We start from the raw sequence: 16971 nt of genomic DNA on the forward strand, positions 1-16971 counted from the left end.
CCTCAAGCTCCAGATGGGAGAAGGGCGGAAACATTCCGAAAACCCCATAACGGAGTCTTTTTCAGGGATTTGGAGTTTGGACCGCAATATAGGCTAATATAACTATTGTTTTGAACACATAAAGACCAGCCGAAGAAAATGACGAGTAAGATATCTTATAAATAATGTGTATTTTATATATTGTTATTTGCAACAACCGAACCTGGACTGATCCGAGACTTCTTCTGACGCTGTTCCTCAGGCGAACCCGAGGCAGATGTTTCGGATGTTGCAGCGCAGAGCGCGAGCGATTCAGGCGAAGCGGGGACATTAGTGGAAGTTACTTTCCAGAGGAACCCACGTCAAAAATACAAATACCTGGAGGCAGAACCCAAGATTTTAGGGGTACACGTAAAGTTCGCGTCAAAGTAGAATACAATGTGTTGTGAAACACGTCCACTACTGAAGAGTTGTATGATATGTCTCATCCACAGGTGACGGAGATCGCGCTGACTGTCTTCTTCATTGGTTGCAGAATTCCGTTTTATATAGGATTGTCTTTTGAACACAGCCATCCGGTTAATTTCAGAATGTCTTTTGAATGGATGACAGACACCATCACGCTAGCGTTTTCCTTCGTTGTAAGTGTTCATCCCTTGTGTTTTAACTGTAGGCATAATTCATTGTTTTTTTTACGTATTTAATAAGCCTGCTTAAAAGCCATTTTAAGTTGGTTTGCTGGTCTTAACCAATGTAAGCTGTTCCAATACCTGGTTCATGCCTTGACGGCTAAATCAGAGTTTGGAGGGCCACTGTCCTGCAGAGCTGTGACCCTGATAAAAAACACTCTCTCTAACCTGCTTTCTAGTGATCCTGAAGACATTGGCTGCGTCTGAAATCGCATAGCCTACTGTCTTGTGTTCTTATGTTGAATAAGTAATTACTTCACGATTGTAAAAAAAAAAAAAAAAAAAGTATGTTCTATATTATAAGTGTGTGTGTAGGCTAAGTATGAATGTAATACGGACAAACTACATTCGCCACAATGTCATTATCATGTGACACCAAGTTGCGTTGCTCACTGTGTTTCACAAATCCTCTCCTGTGGCCTCATGGGATATTAAAGTGTCCATAATATGCACACTTCAGAATCTCGCCGGATGAAGTAGGTCATCAGGGTACTTTTTCTCTACTCTTTTATGAATACTGTGAATTCGGACATGATTGTTTTGTCATTGTCACATACTGTGTTTCGCCTATTTATAGTAGTGAATTATGCGATTTCAGATGCAGCCATTGATTAGCTTGTTCAGGTGTTTGATTAGGGTTGGAGGCGGAGCTAAACTCTGCAGGACAGTGACTCTTCAGGACAGAAGTTGCTCATCCCTGGTGTAACTCTATGTTTTCCTTAAACAGGGCATTGTTGCTGGCAGTGTGGCGATAGCAGCGCAGAAACTCCACCTACCGACAGTAAGAGTATCTGGACACATAGCAACAACAACAAAAAAGGAAATTTCATATTAAAAAAGTGTCATCATGCTAGTTATGCTCTATACGTAGAATGAGCCCACTGAAATTTTGAGTACCCATTCAGAATGTGTCAGGAAATAAGCATTTCTGAGCTTATGTGTGTCATTTTATTTCTTAACAGCTCAAGGCATGTTTGGGAATGCAGGTGGTCACATGTGTGACATTTACTTTCTGTCTCTTCTCCACGGCTAATCGACATGTATACCCTGGTGCCTGCTGGCTATACTACAATTATAACGAGACAGTTCCTGAAAACAATACATGTACACTTGTAGAGGTAAGCTAAACTGTTTTAAAAAGAAAATTTCAATTCTATTATTGTCACCGTATGTTGTTCTCCTTTGTAAATAATGCTCTGCATACTAGGATGTGGGAAAGCAAAAACTTAACTGAAACGGTTTCTAAATGTAGAAATTAAAGGGAAAGTTCACCCAAAAACTCTGTCATTAATTACTAACCCTCATGTCGTTCCAAACCCGCAAGACTTTCGTTAATTTTCAAAACACAAATGAAGATCTTTTTGATGAAACCCATTTGACGCTTCAGAAGGTTCATAAAGAGATTGTAAAACTAATCCATATGAATTGAGCGGATTAGTCCAAATTTTCTGAAGAGGCTCAATCACTTTATATGATGAACAGATTTAATTCACATATAAACATTCATCAACTCACACATCAGGGTTGGTAAACAGAAGCTCTAGGGCTCGGGGATTGACAAAACAGCTATTACATGATTATGAAATATTTGCCAATTAAATTATTTATATATCGTTTACCCTCCTTACTCACACAGCAGGGATTCAGTCAGCTGAGTTCAATGGATCAACTCATGGAGGCGACTCAGATCGCTCTCTCTCTCACTCTCGCCGCGTACTGTTGCAAGGTGATTCCCTGCTGCACTGCCAGATCTCATGTGGTAAGCGATGCTCATTTCATAAACCTTTCCATGCTGGCGACCAGAACGAATGATGTGACATATGATGCAGAGTTCTCGATTGTAAACCGTTTCTGTCTTTTTCAGCCTGTCATCGTGATGAAGACACCCACATCTCCACAGTGAAAGTGAGAGTGTGTGCACCTAAAAAGACGCCATTTTATCTAATAATACTAATGAAACTGGCACATTATTAGACACACCAATACATTATACTATATTCAAACATAATATCCCTATTTCTATATATTTATTTTAAGAGCATGAAAACATCAACCCAAGTTTGTCTTTTTAAAAATAATGTGCACTTGTTTCTGAACACAAAATTGTATAATAACCAGTATGAATTAATTAATATGAATTAATATCTTTACAATTCAAAATGTAAAACGGTGTAAGAATGGCCTTTTACAGAACATATACTGTAAGAATCAGTCGCTATACGGACAGTGTCAATACTCAAATAAGAGGTTATTAAAATGTAACAATTAAAAAAATTACAGGTATAAGGAATGATTTTCTGTGTAGACAGAATTCTTCTAGCATACATGCATGACAACAATTATATTAATGTATTAATAGCTATGTTTCCATCCACCCATTTTTATGTGAATTTTGGGATATCGCATTAAAAAAAACACTGTATGGAAACGGCAAGATGCGCATAAAAACGTATGTGCTCAATTGAGTCGGATAAGTTTTTTCATCCGATAAGAAGACGTGCATAAACTATGATAGATACAAATTTAGCTAATAAATCCCTCAACGCACTGCAACTTTGCCCCAACAGTGGATGTGATATAACCACATAACTGGACTAACCAGAGGATCAGTTTCATCACAGCATCTCAAATGTTGGTTTGATCATTCTGAAACGCCTGAGCCAAAATCTGTCATCAGAATGATTTGGTTTAAAGGTGCTCTAAGCGATCCCGGGAGTCGTAACTTCTTGTTGACATTCGAATTGTTGTCAAACAAAACGGAGGCTAGCTAGACCCTCCCTCCTCCTCATCCCGTCTCCTCCCTCCTCCCCTCCCTTCCGGCATAAAGGAAAGTCAAAATAGTAACTACAAACAAAGTTAAGTTTTACTGATACTTCATTCAATGTGTAATGTCACCAAGTTAGATAAATGCTTTTATATATTGCAGAACAGAATGCAGATAAAGAGAAACATTATCTTAATCGTTTCGCCACCTGAGGTTATAATTATAGCTCCCATAAAAGGACGCAATAATAGCAAGATAACGTTAGCTTCGCGTTTCCCAGTGAGCATAAACAACGGCGGCGTCGTAAACAAATTTAGTCAAAGTTGTCAATAGCCTATAAATGAACATTCAAATCCATAACAAACCGTGGGTGAAAACAGTCATTCACACAAATTGTCGCCCTACTGTGAATTTGCTTGACCATTTACAATAGAGATTGATCGCTAGCTGCTAGAAACATATATGTTGTATTCACCAAAGTTAACGCTGACTGCATAGTTCTAGCTAATTACATCCTTGTGTTGGTTTGGCGAACATGAACGTCAGTTTAGAAAGAAAAATGGATTTATCTGTTCTGCAAAAACAGAGCAACTGAATGTCTGATTGGAAGCCCTTCTGCCGGCGGAGTTCTCGCCACCTTTCGAAAGTTTTTCCGATGTAAATTCGGGACTTCATGCGTTCCTTATCCTTGTCCCTCTTCTTTGCAATTTGTTCATCGAAACGTCGTCTCTTTGGTCGTGTGTCGGCCATAATTCAAACTTCCCTCTTCATGCTTCTCTCTCCACCACACATCCCCTTCATGTGCACGCGCACTAACCCCCCAAACCCCACCCTCCAATGCTTCTTGTCTGTGATTGGCTGGAACACTGTTTGTTGTGTTTCGTGGTGCGGGTGAGCCCAGTTTGTTTTTGTTGCCATTTGTGGAGCCTGTGGTGTCTACAGAGACCGCATTTTTTTACAGTGTGTTCAGGGGACAGGCAGCTAGCGGATAGTGAGGAGATGTTTGCTGTATGTGACAAAAAATGTTTGGGCCTAAAAAACGCGTCGCATCACTTACAGCACCTTTAATTCCCTCCCTGAAGCGTCTCACATGATTGTGAGACGATTGGCGATTTTGTCCTCTTGAACACATGGGATGGAAACGCTGCTTTATTCACATATGTTTATTTGATTTTTCAATTTTGCGCACAAGTTAAAATCACAACTTTGGATGGAAACATAGTTAGTGATGATGAAGTTTTTGCACTGCACTTGAACTAAGAAAGTTTACATTTACCCACTGACCTGAAGTAGAGACTGTATTTGTTCTTTTTTAATAAGCAGAGGACAAACAGTTGGCAAAAATCCACTGTGCATGATGCTTAACACTATCTTATCATATTTATCCCAAGAAAAAACAAAGAAGTTTCAATTATTCATATTGTGCACATCTTAAAATCATTACTGACACTTTAGAAATAATCTTAATAAACAATCTTCACAGAAGATAATCGTCGGCTTCTGCAAATTAGTCTATTTAAAGTGAATGAAAAAGGTTCTGATCTCCTTTGGTTGAATGGTCACACTGAAGTCCTGGCTTACGCCACTGAAAAAATCGGTTTCCTCTGTAAAAAGAGGGGAAAAATATAACAATGACAATTAGTACTGACATCTATTCAATCTGATTCAAGCACTGTAGGTATCCATCAAGGGTGAAAACTCACCATCTTTTCGTACTCTTTCATTGGTTTTCCAGCTCCACCTCTGGAGGTCTGATATATCCCATGTTCCAGTAAGTGAACGCTCCTGCACATCAGTTACCTCCCCTATGCCCCGCATAACTTCCTATTACCGAATTAATTTACTGTTAATGGCACTGCTTGAGAAGTAAAACATTAATCCATCAATGCAAATGCCAAAAATTAATAGATTTCATGTACCTTCAGGTTAATAGTGATGGGTTGTGACAAGACTGGGTCTTCTCCTACTTCATACAGGTGTGTGATCCTCAAAAGAATCCGGTCAAAGTCTATCTTTCTCTCTCCACCTAGGAAAACAACATATACATTTTGAATATAGCTTCTGTTTTGAAGTAGAAAATCCCAGAAACATTCAGTGCAGAAACATTCAGATAACGTTTATGAGACATGCTGGCAGTTAAACTGTGTATTGTGTACTGTACTCTACTGTATATCACCTGTGCTGAGATTGTGGAGGTGCTGGGTGTGATCAGGACTGTAGTTCCAGCCAGGGACGCTGAGGGTCTGCATGTGGAGGTTCTGGGGCAGAATAACCGGCTGAACAGACGGACCGCTACATCTCTCTCTCGGATTCAGTGGCTTTTCTGTGCAAGGGGAACATTTTACACTCCTTTGTCTCTGTTTGTTTACCAAAATGTACGAAACACACAAAAATGATATGGAAAATGTTTTGTTATTTAAGTTAAGTTAAAGTTGAAAATGTTGCTCAACTGACAACTTTTTTTAAATTTATGATTCTTTATATATTTTATGAAACATACAGGGTGGGGACAGAAAATAAAATAAAATAAATAATTCAGACAAAAGGGAGGTAATGATAAAAATATAATTAAATATGAATTACTGCATTAAGGTAAAACACTAAAATGTACAGCCATAGATAAAAAAAAATAAAAAAACAGTAGGTGCACTAAGTACAATAATATACATCTGACATGTGGATGGATGATGATGGAAAAAGCCAAATCGAGTTGCAGAGTCTGTGCACATGATAAAAACGATGTAGAGAGCAGTGTTATTGTAGTATCATTGAGATACTATTACAGTTTTTATCAATATTTTTTATTTTTATACTTTTTATTTTCAGTTTAATTTTAGTTAAGGATTTAGTAATTTTCTTGCCATTTTGAAATATGCCATTATAGTTTGTTATTTTAGTACATCGAGTAAAACTAAATGTAAACAAGAAATGTTGGCTTGGCAACTAGCTGAAATAATAAATAAAAAAAGTTTTTATTTTTATTTTATTTTATTTCAGTTAAAGTTTTTATGGTTTAGTTTTATGGTTTAGAGTTGTGAGTTACAAAGTCTGAATTGCAAGATATGAACTCGCAATTACAAGAAAAAGTAATAAATGAATGCTAGGCCTGACTATTTAAGTGACTGATTATAAATTATTATAAATTAAGTATTACACCATTAAAGCTGTTCAAGCTGCAAGTTTAGATCTTGCAAGTTCTTAAAGAGCGTTGTGTGCATATGGTCAATTGTGAGGTAAAAGGTCACAATTACCGTTTCTATTTTTATTCCATAGTTTGTTAGTAGTTGTACATTAGTAATAGTGAGTATTTGAATGCATGTCATTTTGTGATTTCACTGGAATGGACAGTGGAGGGCACACTATAGAGTGGTGACATATTTTTGTAGGCCAAAACCTGGAAATGAGTTTGCATTTTTGCTCTTCCGGTTCCATTGTCCTGAAGTCAAGGGGTTTTTGGCAAAATGAACACAAGCTCAAGATAGTTTCACGTTTTATTCTACCAAATAAGTATATCACTAAAACCCTCTTGAGATATTTTTAAAGCTTTTACTTGTGTTGTAAAAGGCGCAAGCTAATGCTAACATGTGGCTAAATGGGACTACAGAGGTTGTTGGGGACATTAAACGTCATCAGCCGAACAGGTAAACTCATCTATTACTAGTCCGCTTTCATGGCTTTGTTCGGTTTATAATTGTGCTCTTGCAAGGATTATAACTCGAACTTTGAGGGAATCTTTTTTTTTTTTTTTACAGATATAGGGGCTGAGATTAAAAACCTAGTCTAGAAATGCCTGCATGTCTGCAAACTCACGTGGTTGGTCAATAGGCATAACCACTGGTCTGTGCTGCAGCTCTAGTGCCTCCTGTTGGTAGATGGATGATATTGCAGTAGGGGATCCCAGCATCATCCAAAGAACGGGCCGCACCACAGAGGAGTCATTGAGAGTCAGGTTATAACCCAGATTCCACTCCTGGTTGTTCCAAAGCCGTCTATGAAGCATCACCTGATACACAGACATAGAATGCACAGAATACAAATGGCACTTTTAGATAGTAAATTGCTGGGAAAGGCCTAAGAGACTGACATAACAGTGCCAAATATGTGTGAAGCCCTCACTTCTAGTTGACCCTGACTCAGACTGGCCACTCCATGAGCTCTTTCACTGAGGAACACAAGTCTGCTGGAATCATCTTCTATGTAAGCCGCTCGTACCATTGGGTAGTAGTTCTGTGCACGTAAACACACGACAGATGTACGTGTAAAAAAGATGTGCATCAAAAGTGCAGTATAATTTATGAATCTTAACTGTCAAGCATCCTTACACGGGAGACTGTGTTGTTGACGAAGCTCTTGAATGTCCTTTTCATCATCTGGTAGCCATTGTTGTCAGTAAACAGTGTTCTGTTGTTCTGCAGACTCGTGCGTGTTCTGAACACAGTCTCTCGGTTCACCTCTAGGGGTCCCACTTTATAGCTCTGCTCCAGTCTGAAGCAAGCCAGGTGACCCCAAAACCCTACCGGCACTCTGGTGACCACCGAGTAAGTGTGGTTCTTGTCTTCCTCCTCCCTGCAGAGAGAACAGTCACACTTTAACTCTGAGAAATACTACTAGATTTTTAGGTTTCTGGAGAAAATGTGAGAGGTGTTTAAAGGGGTCATGTCATGAGAAATTGAATTTGCCTTGATCTTTTGGCATATAAGAGTTATGAACATATGCACCATAAGCCCCGCCCACTGGTGTCAGTCGCTTAACGCCGGACATTTGCCTTCACTGGATGTGAGCGTCACGCCATGTCAAAAGCAAGTAGAACCCATTATAATCACTGACGCTGTCTACACCCAATACAGCTTACAGATTCAGTTCAGTTTCTGACATACTCCACACACTAGGGTCTATTGACAACAGGACAAATGCATGAGTGTAATGGATTATCAAAAAAGAATGATTGGCTAAGTCTGCAATACATCACCAGAAAATATCCTGTCATTTTGAGTTATGACATTTTGTTATAACACAAGTTATTTATTTATTTATTGGTATCTCTTGGATTTATTTATTATCTATTTTGGATTTTTAATTGTGCAAGATTATTTCCTATAATTTTACATTTAGATTACCTTACCTTAAAGGTATAGCGGAGGATCTTTCCAAATTTTAGATAAGACCCGCCCTCTCCACTTTTTGAAAAGTTTGATTGATTCACCAGAATGATTGACAATTAGGAGGACCAATAGTTTAGACTACCCACCAGGAAGTAAAACATCCTCCGCTATACCTTTAATCTTTAAAACACTGTAAAATACATTCTTAAGCAAAACAAATATAATTGTTTTAATGTTTTTAAATATAATGCCTAAATTCGCTTTGTAGCAATTAAAACAACTAATTGTAGTTTTTAGTGTTTTACTTTGAATTTATTTAGACGAAATAGCATAGAATTTAAATATCGACCATTTCTCGGCTATCAGCCTCAACATGAAAATACTTATTAGCTAACTGTATCGACTAGAAATTGAATGTCACATCGCTACTTTAAATAAAGGAAAACATTGTTTACTTGTATTTCAAGGAGAAGAACAGCCTTAAAAACAGACAGACATAATAGATTACGGATCTCAAAGAACATCTTTTCTTTCACCTGTAGAAATACTGACGTATCTCTGAAACGATCTTCCCCGGCACAATCTCCATGGCCACAGATTTGTATGCAGGAACAGCAGAGCCGTTGGCAGTGAAGATGTAGTTGTCTGAGATCGGCCCAGAGTGAATGTCCCCGTTGGCCTCATACTCCCAGAAGTCCTGCTGTACTCGAACTCTCATCTTTTTGCACCTGTAATTGGATAGGCAAGGTCCAAAATGACATTTTTAAATGTTCCATTGAACAAAACTATGGTGATTTAGACGCATGAAACACACTTGCCGGTCTGTGATGCTGTGCAGAAGGTTTGTCTCTTGGTCAAACATTAGTTTGTAGCACTCATTCAGCACTGGTAACAACTTCCTTCCTGTCTTCTTCCACTGGCTCACATTCTTCTTCTTAAATTTCACTACTCTGGCCACATGAGTCGCCCCACACGCAGACCCAGCGTCACAGTGGGATTGTGGGAACTGCACAATGTACTTTCTGTACTGCAGTCCACCCAGCTCAACAACGAAGAACAGATCGTAGTCAGTGGAGGACTCCATCGATTGCTGGATCTGCAGTGAATTATTGAGTTTGTTATCAGTTGAAACAACAGATGACTACATGTCATCATAGAAGTAATGATTGGGATAAAGAGAAAGAACATGAAATCTCAGTGTATACATATTGAGAATGGAATATGCACAGATTATGTTTTGGTACCTGAGCCGGTGCTGCCTTTCCATAATCGTCAAGCACAACTGCCATTGCATATGGCACAGAAATATTAATATATGTTGAAATGTTCCAGGCTAGAGGGTTGTACACGATGATATGCTGTTCAAGAACATTTTCTGAGTCTGAAACCACAAAAAAAAAAAAAAAAAAAAAAAAAAACTCTATTAGACCCATGATCAACCAAAACCAATATTTTAATATTGATGACTATTAATTTTGATACTAGTGCTGGCAAATAAGACTACGATAATATAATTAAAATGCACAAAATGTTCGAGTCTGTCATCAAATCGAATGACAGAAATAATTAACCAAAAGAGGCAAAAAGCTATAGTCACATATTGTGTATCTACTGTATCAGTAAATTTGAATATTAGGACAAAATAAAATATTATACAGACAACAAAACTGCACTGTGCGCTTACTGGATAGACAGATGAAAAGAAAGATAACTATATAATAGCGAGTACAGTTCTTTATAGTGTTTACTCATTTCTTGTGGTTATATTATATTTACTCAAGGTATATTTAATTCATTTATATATTAATTATTTATATTTATTAATATATTTAATGAAATATAGATTATATTGAATTAAATTTATATGAATTAAAATATAAATCCAATACAATTAACAGGCAAAGATAAAGATGTCTTTGGACAGAGAATATCCATGTGCAGAAAAGAAAAGATTCAAATCTAAATACAGAAATATACCAGTCTTCTCTGTGGTGGGTCTGGTTTGGGGTGGGTGGTGGATGTCATTGGAAAGTTTGATGGTCTGTGGAAGCAAGAAAATGGCTGCCAAGAGTTCCTCAGCTCCCATCATGCCTTGCATGAGATGCTCCATATACATATCAGCCACTTTGGGGGATTCTGTTCCTGTGATGCCATCATGATGCTGAACCTGGCATGTCAGACCAGATAATGGCTAGTCAAATCATGTCTTATCATATGCAAACCATTAATATCTTAGAGGGATAATGTTTGATTTGGGCCTACTTCATGAGAGAAAGGAATTTAGTACTAGGTAAATATTAAAGGTGCAGTAAGCGATTTCTGAGAAGCGCTGTTAAAAGTGGATCGGACAAAGCAGCACAACACACTTGTAGCCAATCAGCAGTAGGAGGCGTGTCCACTCGTAATGGGGGAGGAGAGAGAGTGAGCCAATCAGCAGTAGGGGGCGTGTCCACTCATGTTGGAGGAGGAGAGTGAGCCAATCAGCAGTAGAGGGCGTGTCCACTCATGATGGGGGAGGACAGAGAGTGAGCAAGAGGGAGATTTGAAGAAAGACTGTAGAAAGAGAGATGGCTGAGAGACATTACAAAAGAGAAAAGCTGGGGAAAAAGGGTTATGATCAGGCAAGAGGTTTAGGACCCGCGTTAATATTAGAAAAGCTTTCCAGAAGAGCGGGAAGACCTGAAAACAGACGCTAGGTTACGTTCTTTTGCTTCAGACGTGAGTAACATTGGTTTTGCTCTTTTTAACAGAACTAAGATATGCTGTTGTCTGGAGCTGGTGGCAACTAATAACCAACTCTTGCTTGTGTTTACTCATGTGTACTGTTTTTGTTCTTCCTTGTCATTCATTCATTCAAAGTTACTTTATTTTTCGCCAAGCATTATTTTACTTCGCTTCAGGCACACTAAATCCTAATGCTCAAAATAATTAATTGGTTTGAGTAGGGTAAACTTAAATCAAAGGTGGGATCAGTAGTTTGTGAAAAACACTTTTGGCCAATGTTGATTTTTGAAATCACCAAAACAAACCGAGCACCCTACCCCAATTTTTTTTTGAGTTCTGCCAACTTATTCACTCTTGCATTGAGTGTTCATGAATTTCAGAGCAATGTGGGTGTGTTTGTTTGGGCTGATTTCAAATATCAACAGTGTTTCTCAGAAATCGCTTACGGCACCTTTAATGAAATACATTTATTGTAAAAAAAATCATAGCAACTTATTAATAGTCATTTGCGAACGCCACTCTATCTAAAGTTGCCCACATGGAAATGATTGTGGCACAGCAAGACAAGTTCAAAACCAGGCACCTCAGAGACAGCCCATCGCAGGGCCTTGAGTTTGTCTAGAGCCCACTCTCTCTGAACCGGGCCTTCTGGGTATCTGATGCGGTATCTAGTGAAGAGAGACTCTGCTGCATACAGGAGGGCACTCGCTCGTCTGGCTACTCCTTTCAGAATATTTCTGGAACCATAGAACCCAGTCCAGGCCTGAAACGGTTCTAGGAAACCAGGATAAAAGACCATTCAAGACCAATTTTGTCATTCAGAAATGCAGTAATCACAATTATAGAAGTAGCTGTTGAGAAAACCTGTTGAGTAAGGGAGGAAGTCTTGGTTTTCCCTCACATCCCAGGAAAGATTTGTTTGGTGCACCGTCTGAAAATAGTCCTTTAGCGTGGCGTACTGAACTGCAACTCCATACTTGTCACTGTGTTCATTAATGTAGTTCATTAAAAAATCCATGTTCGTGAATTGCACTGATGCATTGTAGAACTGCTTGTCACAACCCTGTAAATACAACATATTCTTTTAAATTGTAATCCTAATGAGTGAATATATAAAAGAAACAATGCGCAAGTTAGCCTGCAGGATGATGGAGCTAAACTGACCCAAGGCCAGAGAACATGGCTGGTTCTGAACCACTGGGCCCTCATTCTGATGTTGTCCACCATGGTCTGTGCATACAGCTCTACAGTTTCCTTGGTCACTGGCAGACTCATGTTAGGGTATATGCCATCCTTAGGAGGGTTCGGAAACAAGGCAACACCATTCCAGTAAAACCCAGACCTGGAATCAACCACTATCAATTTTTAAAGCATCCTCAAACTTTTTTTTTTTTAAATGCTTTTTGTTTAACACATAAACTTTTATATACTATCGTGCAAAAATACTTTTTTATTTATTATACATTTATTATTATTATCAATGTTGAAAACAGTTGTGATGCTTAATATTCTTGTGGAAACCGTGACATTTCTTTGAGGATTATTTAATGAATAGTAAGAACAGCATTTTTTTTTAAAATATAAATCTTTTGTAACATTATAAATGTCTTTATGGTCACTATTTAATGCATCCTTGTTACATTTCTTTTAAAAAATGTTACTCACCCCAAACGGCAAGAAAAATGGAGAAATCACAAAAGAGGTGTTACAAAATAAAAATAAAAAATGTTACTGGACGTTACCTGTTAGAGAAGGGGAGGTATGACGGTGTGCAGTAGCTGAACTGGTCCATGGTGTGTGTGAATATCTCTTGTTTTTCCTTTAAGGAGGGAGAACCTCTCCACACAAACTGCAAATTCTACAAATACAGTTGCATTATTATCACATGTACCAATGTATCATAATTTAAGAGACACTCTGAAAACTAAATATGCAGTGTTGCACGTACAGTGATGAGCCAAAACATTATGAGCAGTCACAGGTGAAGCGCATATTGTTGATCATCTCTTAACAAGGCCACATATTAAGGTCTGGGTAGATTAGATGGAAAGCAAACAATCAGTTCTCATAATCAATGCATTGGATGCAGGAGAAATGGGCAAGAATAAAGATCTGAGCGACTCTGACAAAGGCCAAATTGATCCGGCAAGAGTATCTCTGAAACGGCAAGGCTTGTGACGGCACCAGGATCACTGTGGGACGACGACAAGCCGGTGGAGGGAGTGTGGTGATCTGGGAAACCCTGGGTCCGGCCATTCATGTGGACGTAAATTAGGCATGTGCTGCCTACCTAAACATTGTTGATCAGATACATCCCTTTATGACACTGGTGTTCCCTGGTGGAAGTGGCCTCTTTCAGCAGGATAAAGCACCTGACACATGGCACACATTGTTCAGGAATGGTTTGAGGAACATGATGAAGAGTTCTAGATGTTGCTCGACCTCCAAACTCCCTAGATCTCAATCCAACTGAGCATCTGTGAGATGTGCTGGACCAACAAGTTTGATCCACAGCGTCTTCACCTTGCAACCTACAGGACTTGAAGGTTCAGCTGCTAATGTCTTGGTGTAAGACACCACAGGACACCTTCAGGGGTTTCGTAGACTCCATGCCTCGGTGGGTCAGCGCTTTTTCGGCAGCAAGCGGTGGACCATCAGCATATTAAGAAGGTGGTCATAATGTTTTGGCTCATTGATGTATAAACCATATTTCCCACAATAAATAAAGTACAAACCACTGACGCAAAAGTACAACCTTTTTTTTCTGCATGTCATCTTTAAGGTCGTAGTCGATGCGAGAGATGAGGTGAGCGTCAAACCCGGCGAGGGCAAAGAGGATGGGAGTGGTGGCCGACGCACCAAACGGATCAACATGCCACGCAAAACGTGGCCGAACGCCAAAAGTCTCATACAAGAAACCATGACCCTCTATAAGCCAGACAGAGATGGGGTAAGAAGAGCTATAACTATATGCAACACTAATACCATAGTACTATGTAAATGCCATGATGTTACATAAATATGGTAATCATTTAATGGTAAGGCCATCTGTCAGCATCACTTTACCATGGCAAAATCACATGCTCTACAGTTTCATTTGTAAGTGATGGGTTCACAGTCACACACCTGTGAGTTGAAGAATGGCATCATCTACATCTGTCACTGCTTCATCATGCATCACCTGACCACCGATTATGAACTCCAGACGACCCTCGTGCAGCAGCTGTCTCACCTGACAGGTAAAAACAAGTCACCTTAAACTAGGGGTTTTCAATCTTTTAGATGTGTTGTCAAAATGATCCCCATTCAGGGCCGCGTCGCTAGTGGGGTGAAAGGTGGTGACAGTTATAGGGGCCCCCACTGCCCAGGGGGCCCCACAAAACCCAGCAGTTATACTATATAGGCCCCTGTTGTATGAATAATTCTAATATTTATATTAGTTGTATGCCTGAGATTTAAATGAAAACCACAAAAACATGCAATTTGGTTAAATATTTTTTCCAAATATTCTCTTACCTCCCTATAAATGGTTTAGTCCGATCTAAAGTATTTATTAATTATTCAGTCAGTGACAAACATCAGATGGACCCAATAAAACTGTAAGTCCCACCCCAGCTCGTGAACAGAACCAATCAGAGTTGAGGCGGTAGTGCCTGAAGTTAATGATGAACTTGGTGGAAGAGCAGGAGATTGACTGACAAAATGTCGGGGAAAAGAAAACATAAATCAGGGTACCAGAAACGCCATGAAAAGAAGGAGAGGGAGGCCAGCCCAGGAGAGTTGTTGTATCCCAGTCAATCAAGACGTTCTTAAAGACAGGTTGCATTGTTATTTCGCTGGGAATAAGAAAACTACCGTCCACAGCCTGACGGGTACTGTCACTCTTCATTATCGGTGCGCACCACAATCGACCTGCGTGGTCAAAATTCCTGTCTTTTACACTATTGTAAATAGAGTTAAAAAGTTGACATGAGTAACGACGTATTGCATTATGCACCTGACCTGCCGGCTGATGATGTATTTATTACATCAATAAAACACGAATACAGACTGCACTTGAATGACTACATTTTAGCTTTATTTAATAATATTATCTTTATTAAAAAATAAGACAATAAATGACTTTATTTTTTAAATTTGACTGCATTCTTGTCAATTTATAAATGTCTACTTTTTGATTTATGAATTATAACAGACTGATGGGGGGAAAAAAACATTATTTTGATGTTACTTTTTAAAAATTGGTTTAATTATTATTTAACAATTTATCTGTATTAGTTGTAATTTTTATATAAATGTAACTTTTAAAATAAAGGTTTTACAACAACATCACCTTCTTCTGTTATATGTGGGCCTACATGCTCATCTATTTACAGTATATTGGTGGAGGGGGCCCACATCAATATTTTTTCAGGAGGCCCCGAATCCTCTAGCTACGGCCCTGTCCCCATTCACACGGATCTGTGAAAACTACTAAAAAACGCTGCATTATTCATGTGAGGCCAGTAGTTAGCGATGTCACTTTGTAAAGAAAAACTATGCGCCTATTGACTGCTGTATGACATCACCGTTTTCACAAATTCACTTTTTTTTTTTTTTCTTTTTTTTTTGTTTACACAAAGACAATAACTGTATAGTTTTCATGCACTTTAATGTAAACATGCACTTTAAAAACCATTTTCAAAGGTTTGCATTTTCAGGTCCCCAAAGCGCCGTTGTGGTGTAAATGAATGGCCAAAGTTTTTTGTTTTTAGTTGAAAACAGTGTCTTGTAAACGGCCCCTGAATTAATATTTAAATTGTTTTTTATTTATTTTATTCAATTCATTTATTTATTTTTAATTTTATTTCTACTATTTATATATTCAAAAAAAAAAAAATCCCAAAGTTTCTCTTTTTCCAAGTTTGAAAACTTATTCCTTGCGTTTTAAGGTAAACTTATTTACCCACAATATGTAATAATAATAAAAACTAAAACACCCAATAAGACATTAATCAGTCCTTACCTGTTTCTTGTGCCAATCTGATGCCACATTCCCCCACCAGAGTCGGAAAAACTCCTGTTCAACTGCGATGAATTTGCGGCTTTTGACTCTTGACAGCTCTTCCACTACACTGCTGTACACATTGCTGGCATACGCATGCATGCTCTCCTACGATAGAAGAGTTTGACAACACTGACCTGACAGCTCCACTTACGGAAACACACAAGTCATTTAAAATCGAAATCTGCGTTTTACCTGGACCGTGTACACCCAGCCAACATCCATGTGACTGTGAGGAACGACGAAAGCTTGAATCTTCTCAACCGCATCGTTTTCAGAGACTGTCATGAGCAGTAAACCGAGAAATAAAGATAAAAACATCATCATCGCCACTACAGGATTATCAGAACATCATAACCTGTGTTTTCAGAGAGTCTCATGACTGCATGTGAGCACGTGCGCATGCGCACTTTTACTTCCTATTTCATTCGCTGTGCTCGGATTGGAGCTTCACCATTTCCACTAAAATGTATTAATTAATTTGTTTATTTATTTATTTATTTATTTGCAGTTATGTAAATATATGTTAATTTGTTTATTTATTACTCATTTGTTTGTAAAAAAAAACAAAATAAAAAAAAAACATCCAACTTCAAAGCATTATTTTCCTATGTATAAAGTATGTCATACAAACCCAAAATACTTTAGTGAACGAATAACGCTACAAAA

General features: G+C 38.4%; 2 protein-coding genes across 3 annotated transcripts; one reads left to right on the top strand and one right to left on the bottom strand.

Annotated features, from left to right (window-relative positions):
• Window positions 1-2942, top strand: LOC309487928 (uncharacterized protein). Its single transcript, XM_082155912.1, has 7 exons — window positions 1-145; window positions 242-384; window positions 474-620; window positions 1396-1449; window positions 1631-1786; window positions 2305-2427; window positions 2533-2942. The coding sequence occupies exons 1-7, from the start codon at window positions 139-141 to the stop codon at window positions 2569-2571; spliced, it is 669 nt and encodes a 222-aa protein (XP_082012038.1). The 5' UTR covers window positions 1-138; the 3' UTR covers window positions 2572-2942.
• Window positions 2943-4580: 1638 nt separating this feature from the next.
• man2b2 (mannosidase, alpha, class 2B, member 2) lies at window positions 4581-16707 on the bottom strand. Of its 2 annotated transcripts, XM_082155592.1 has the most exons (19): window positions 16498-16707; window positions 16264-16410; window positions 14385-14490; window positions 14014-14186; window positions 13001-13116; window positions 12423-12600; window positions 12123-12321; window positions 11842-12032; window positions 10512-10701; window positions 9779-9915; window positions 9353-9630; window positions 9071-9262; window positions 7755-7998; window positions 7549-7659; window positions 7243-7435; window positions 5609-5755; window positions 5352-5458; window positions 5136-5256; window positions 4581-5036 (listed from the first exon to the last, which is right to left on the bottom strand). In XM_082155592.1, exons 1-19 carry the CDS (start codon window positions 16627-16629, stop codon window positions 4945-4947), a joined length of 3054 nt encoding a protein of 1017 aa, XP_082011718.1. In that variant the 5' UTR covers window positions 16630-16707; the 3' UTR covers window positions 4581-4944. The 2 variants fall into 2 exon arrangements, 1 of the variants encoding a protein (XP_082011718.1); XR_014201920.1 differs by lacking the exons at window positions 4581-5036; window positions 5136-5256 and having other exon boundaries at window positions 7227-7435.
• Window positions 16708-16971: the final 264 nt, after the last annotated feature.

The sequence above is a fragment of the Leuciscus leuciscus genome (assembly GCF_965113295.1).
Source record: "Leuciscus leuciscus genome assembly, chromosome: 2".
NCBI classification, from domain to species: Eukaryota; Metazoa; Chordata; class Actinopteri; order Cypriniformes; family Leuciscidae; genus Leuciscus; species Leuciscus leuciscus.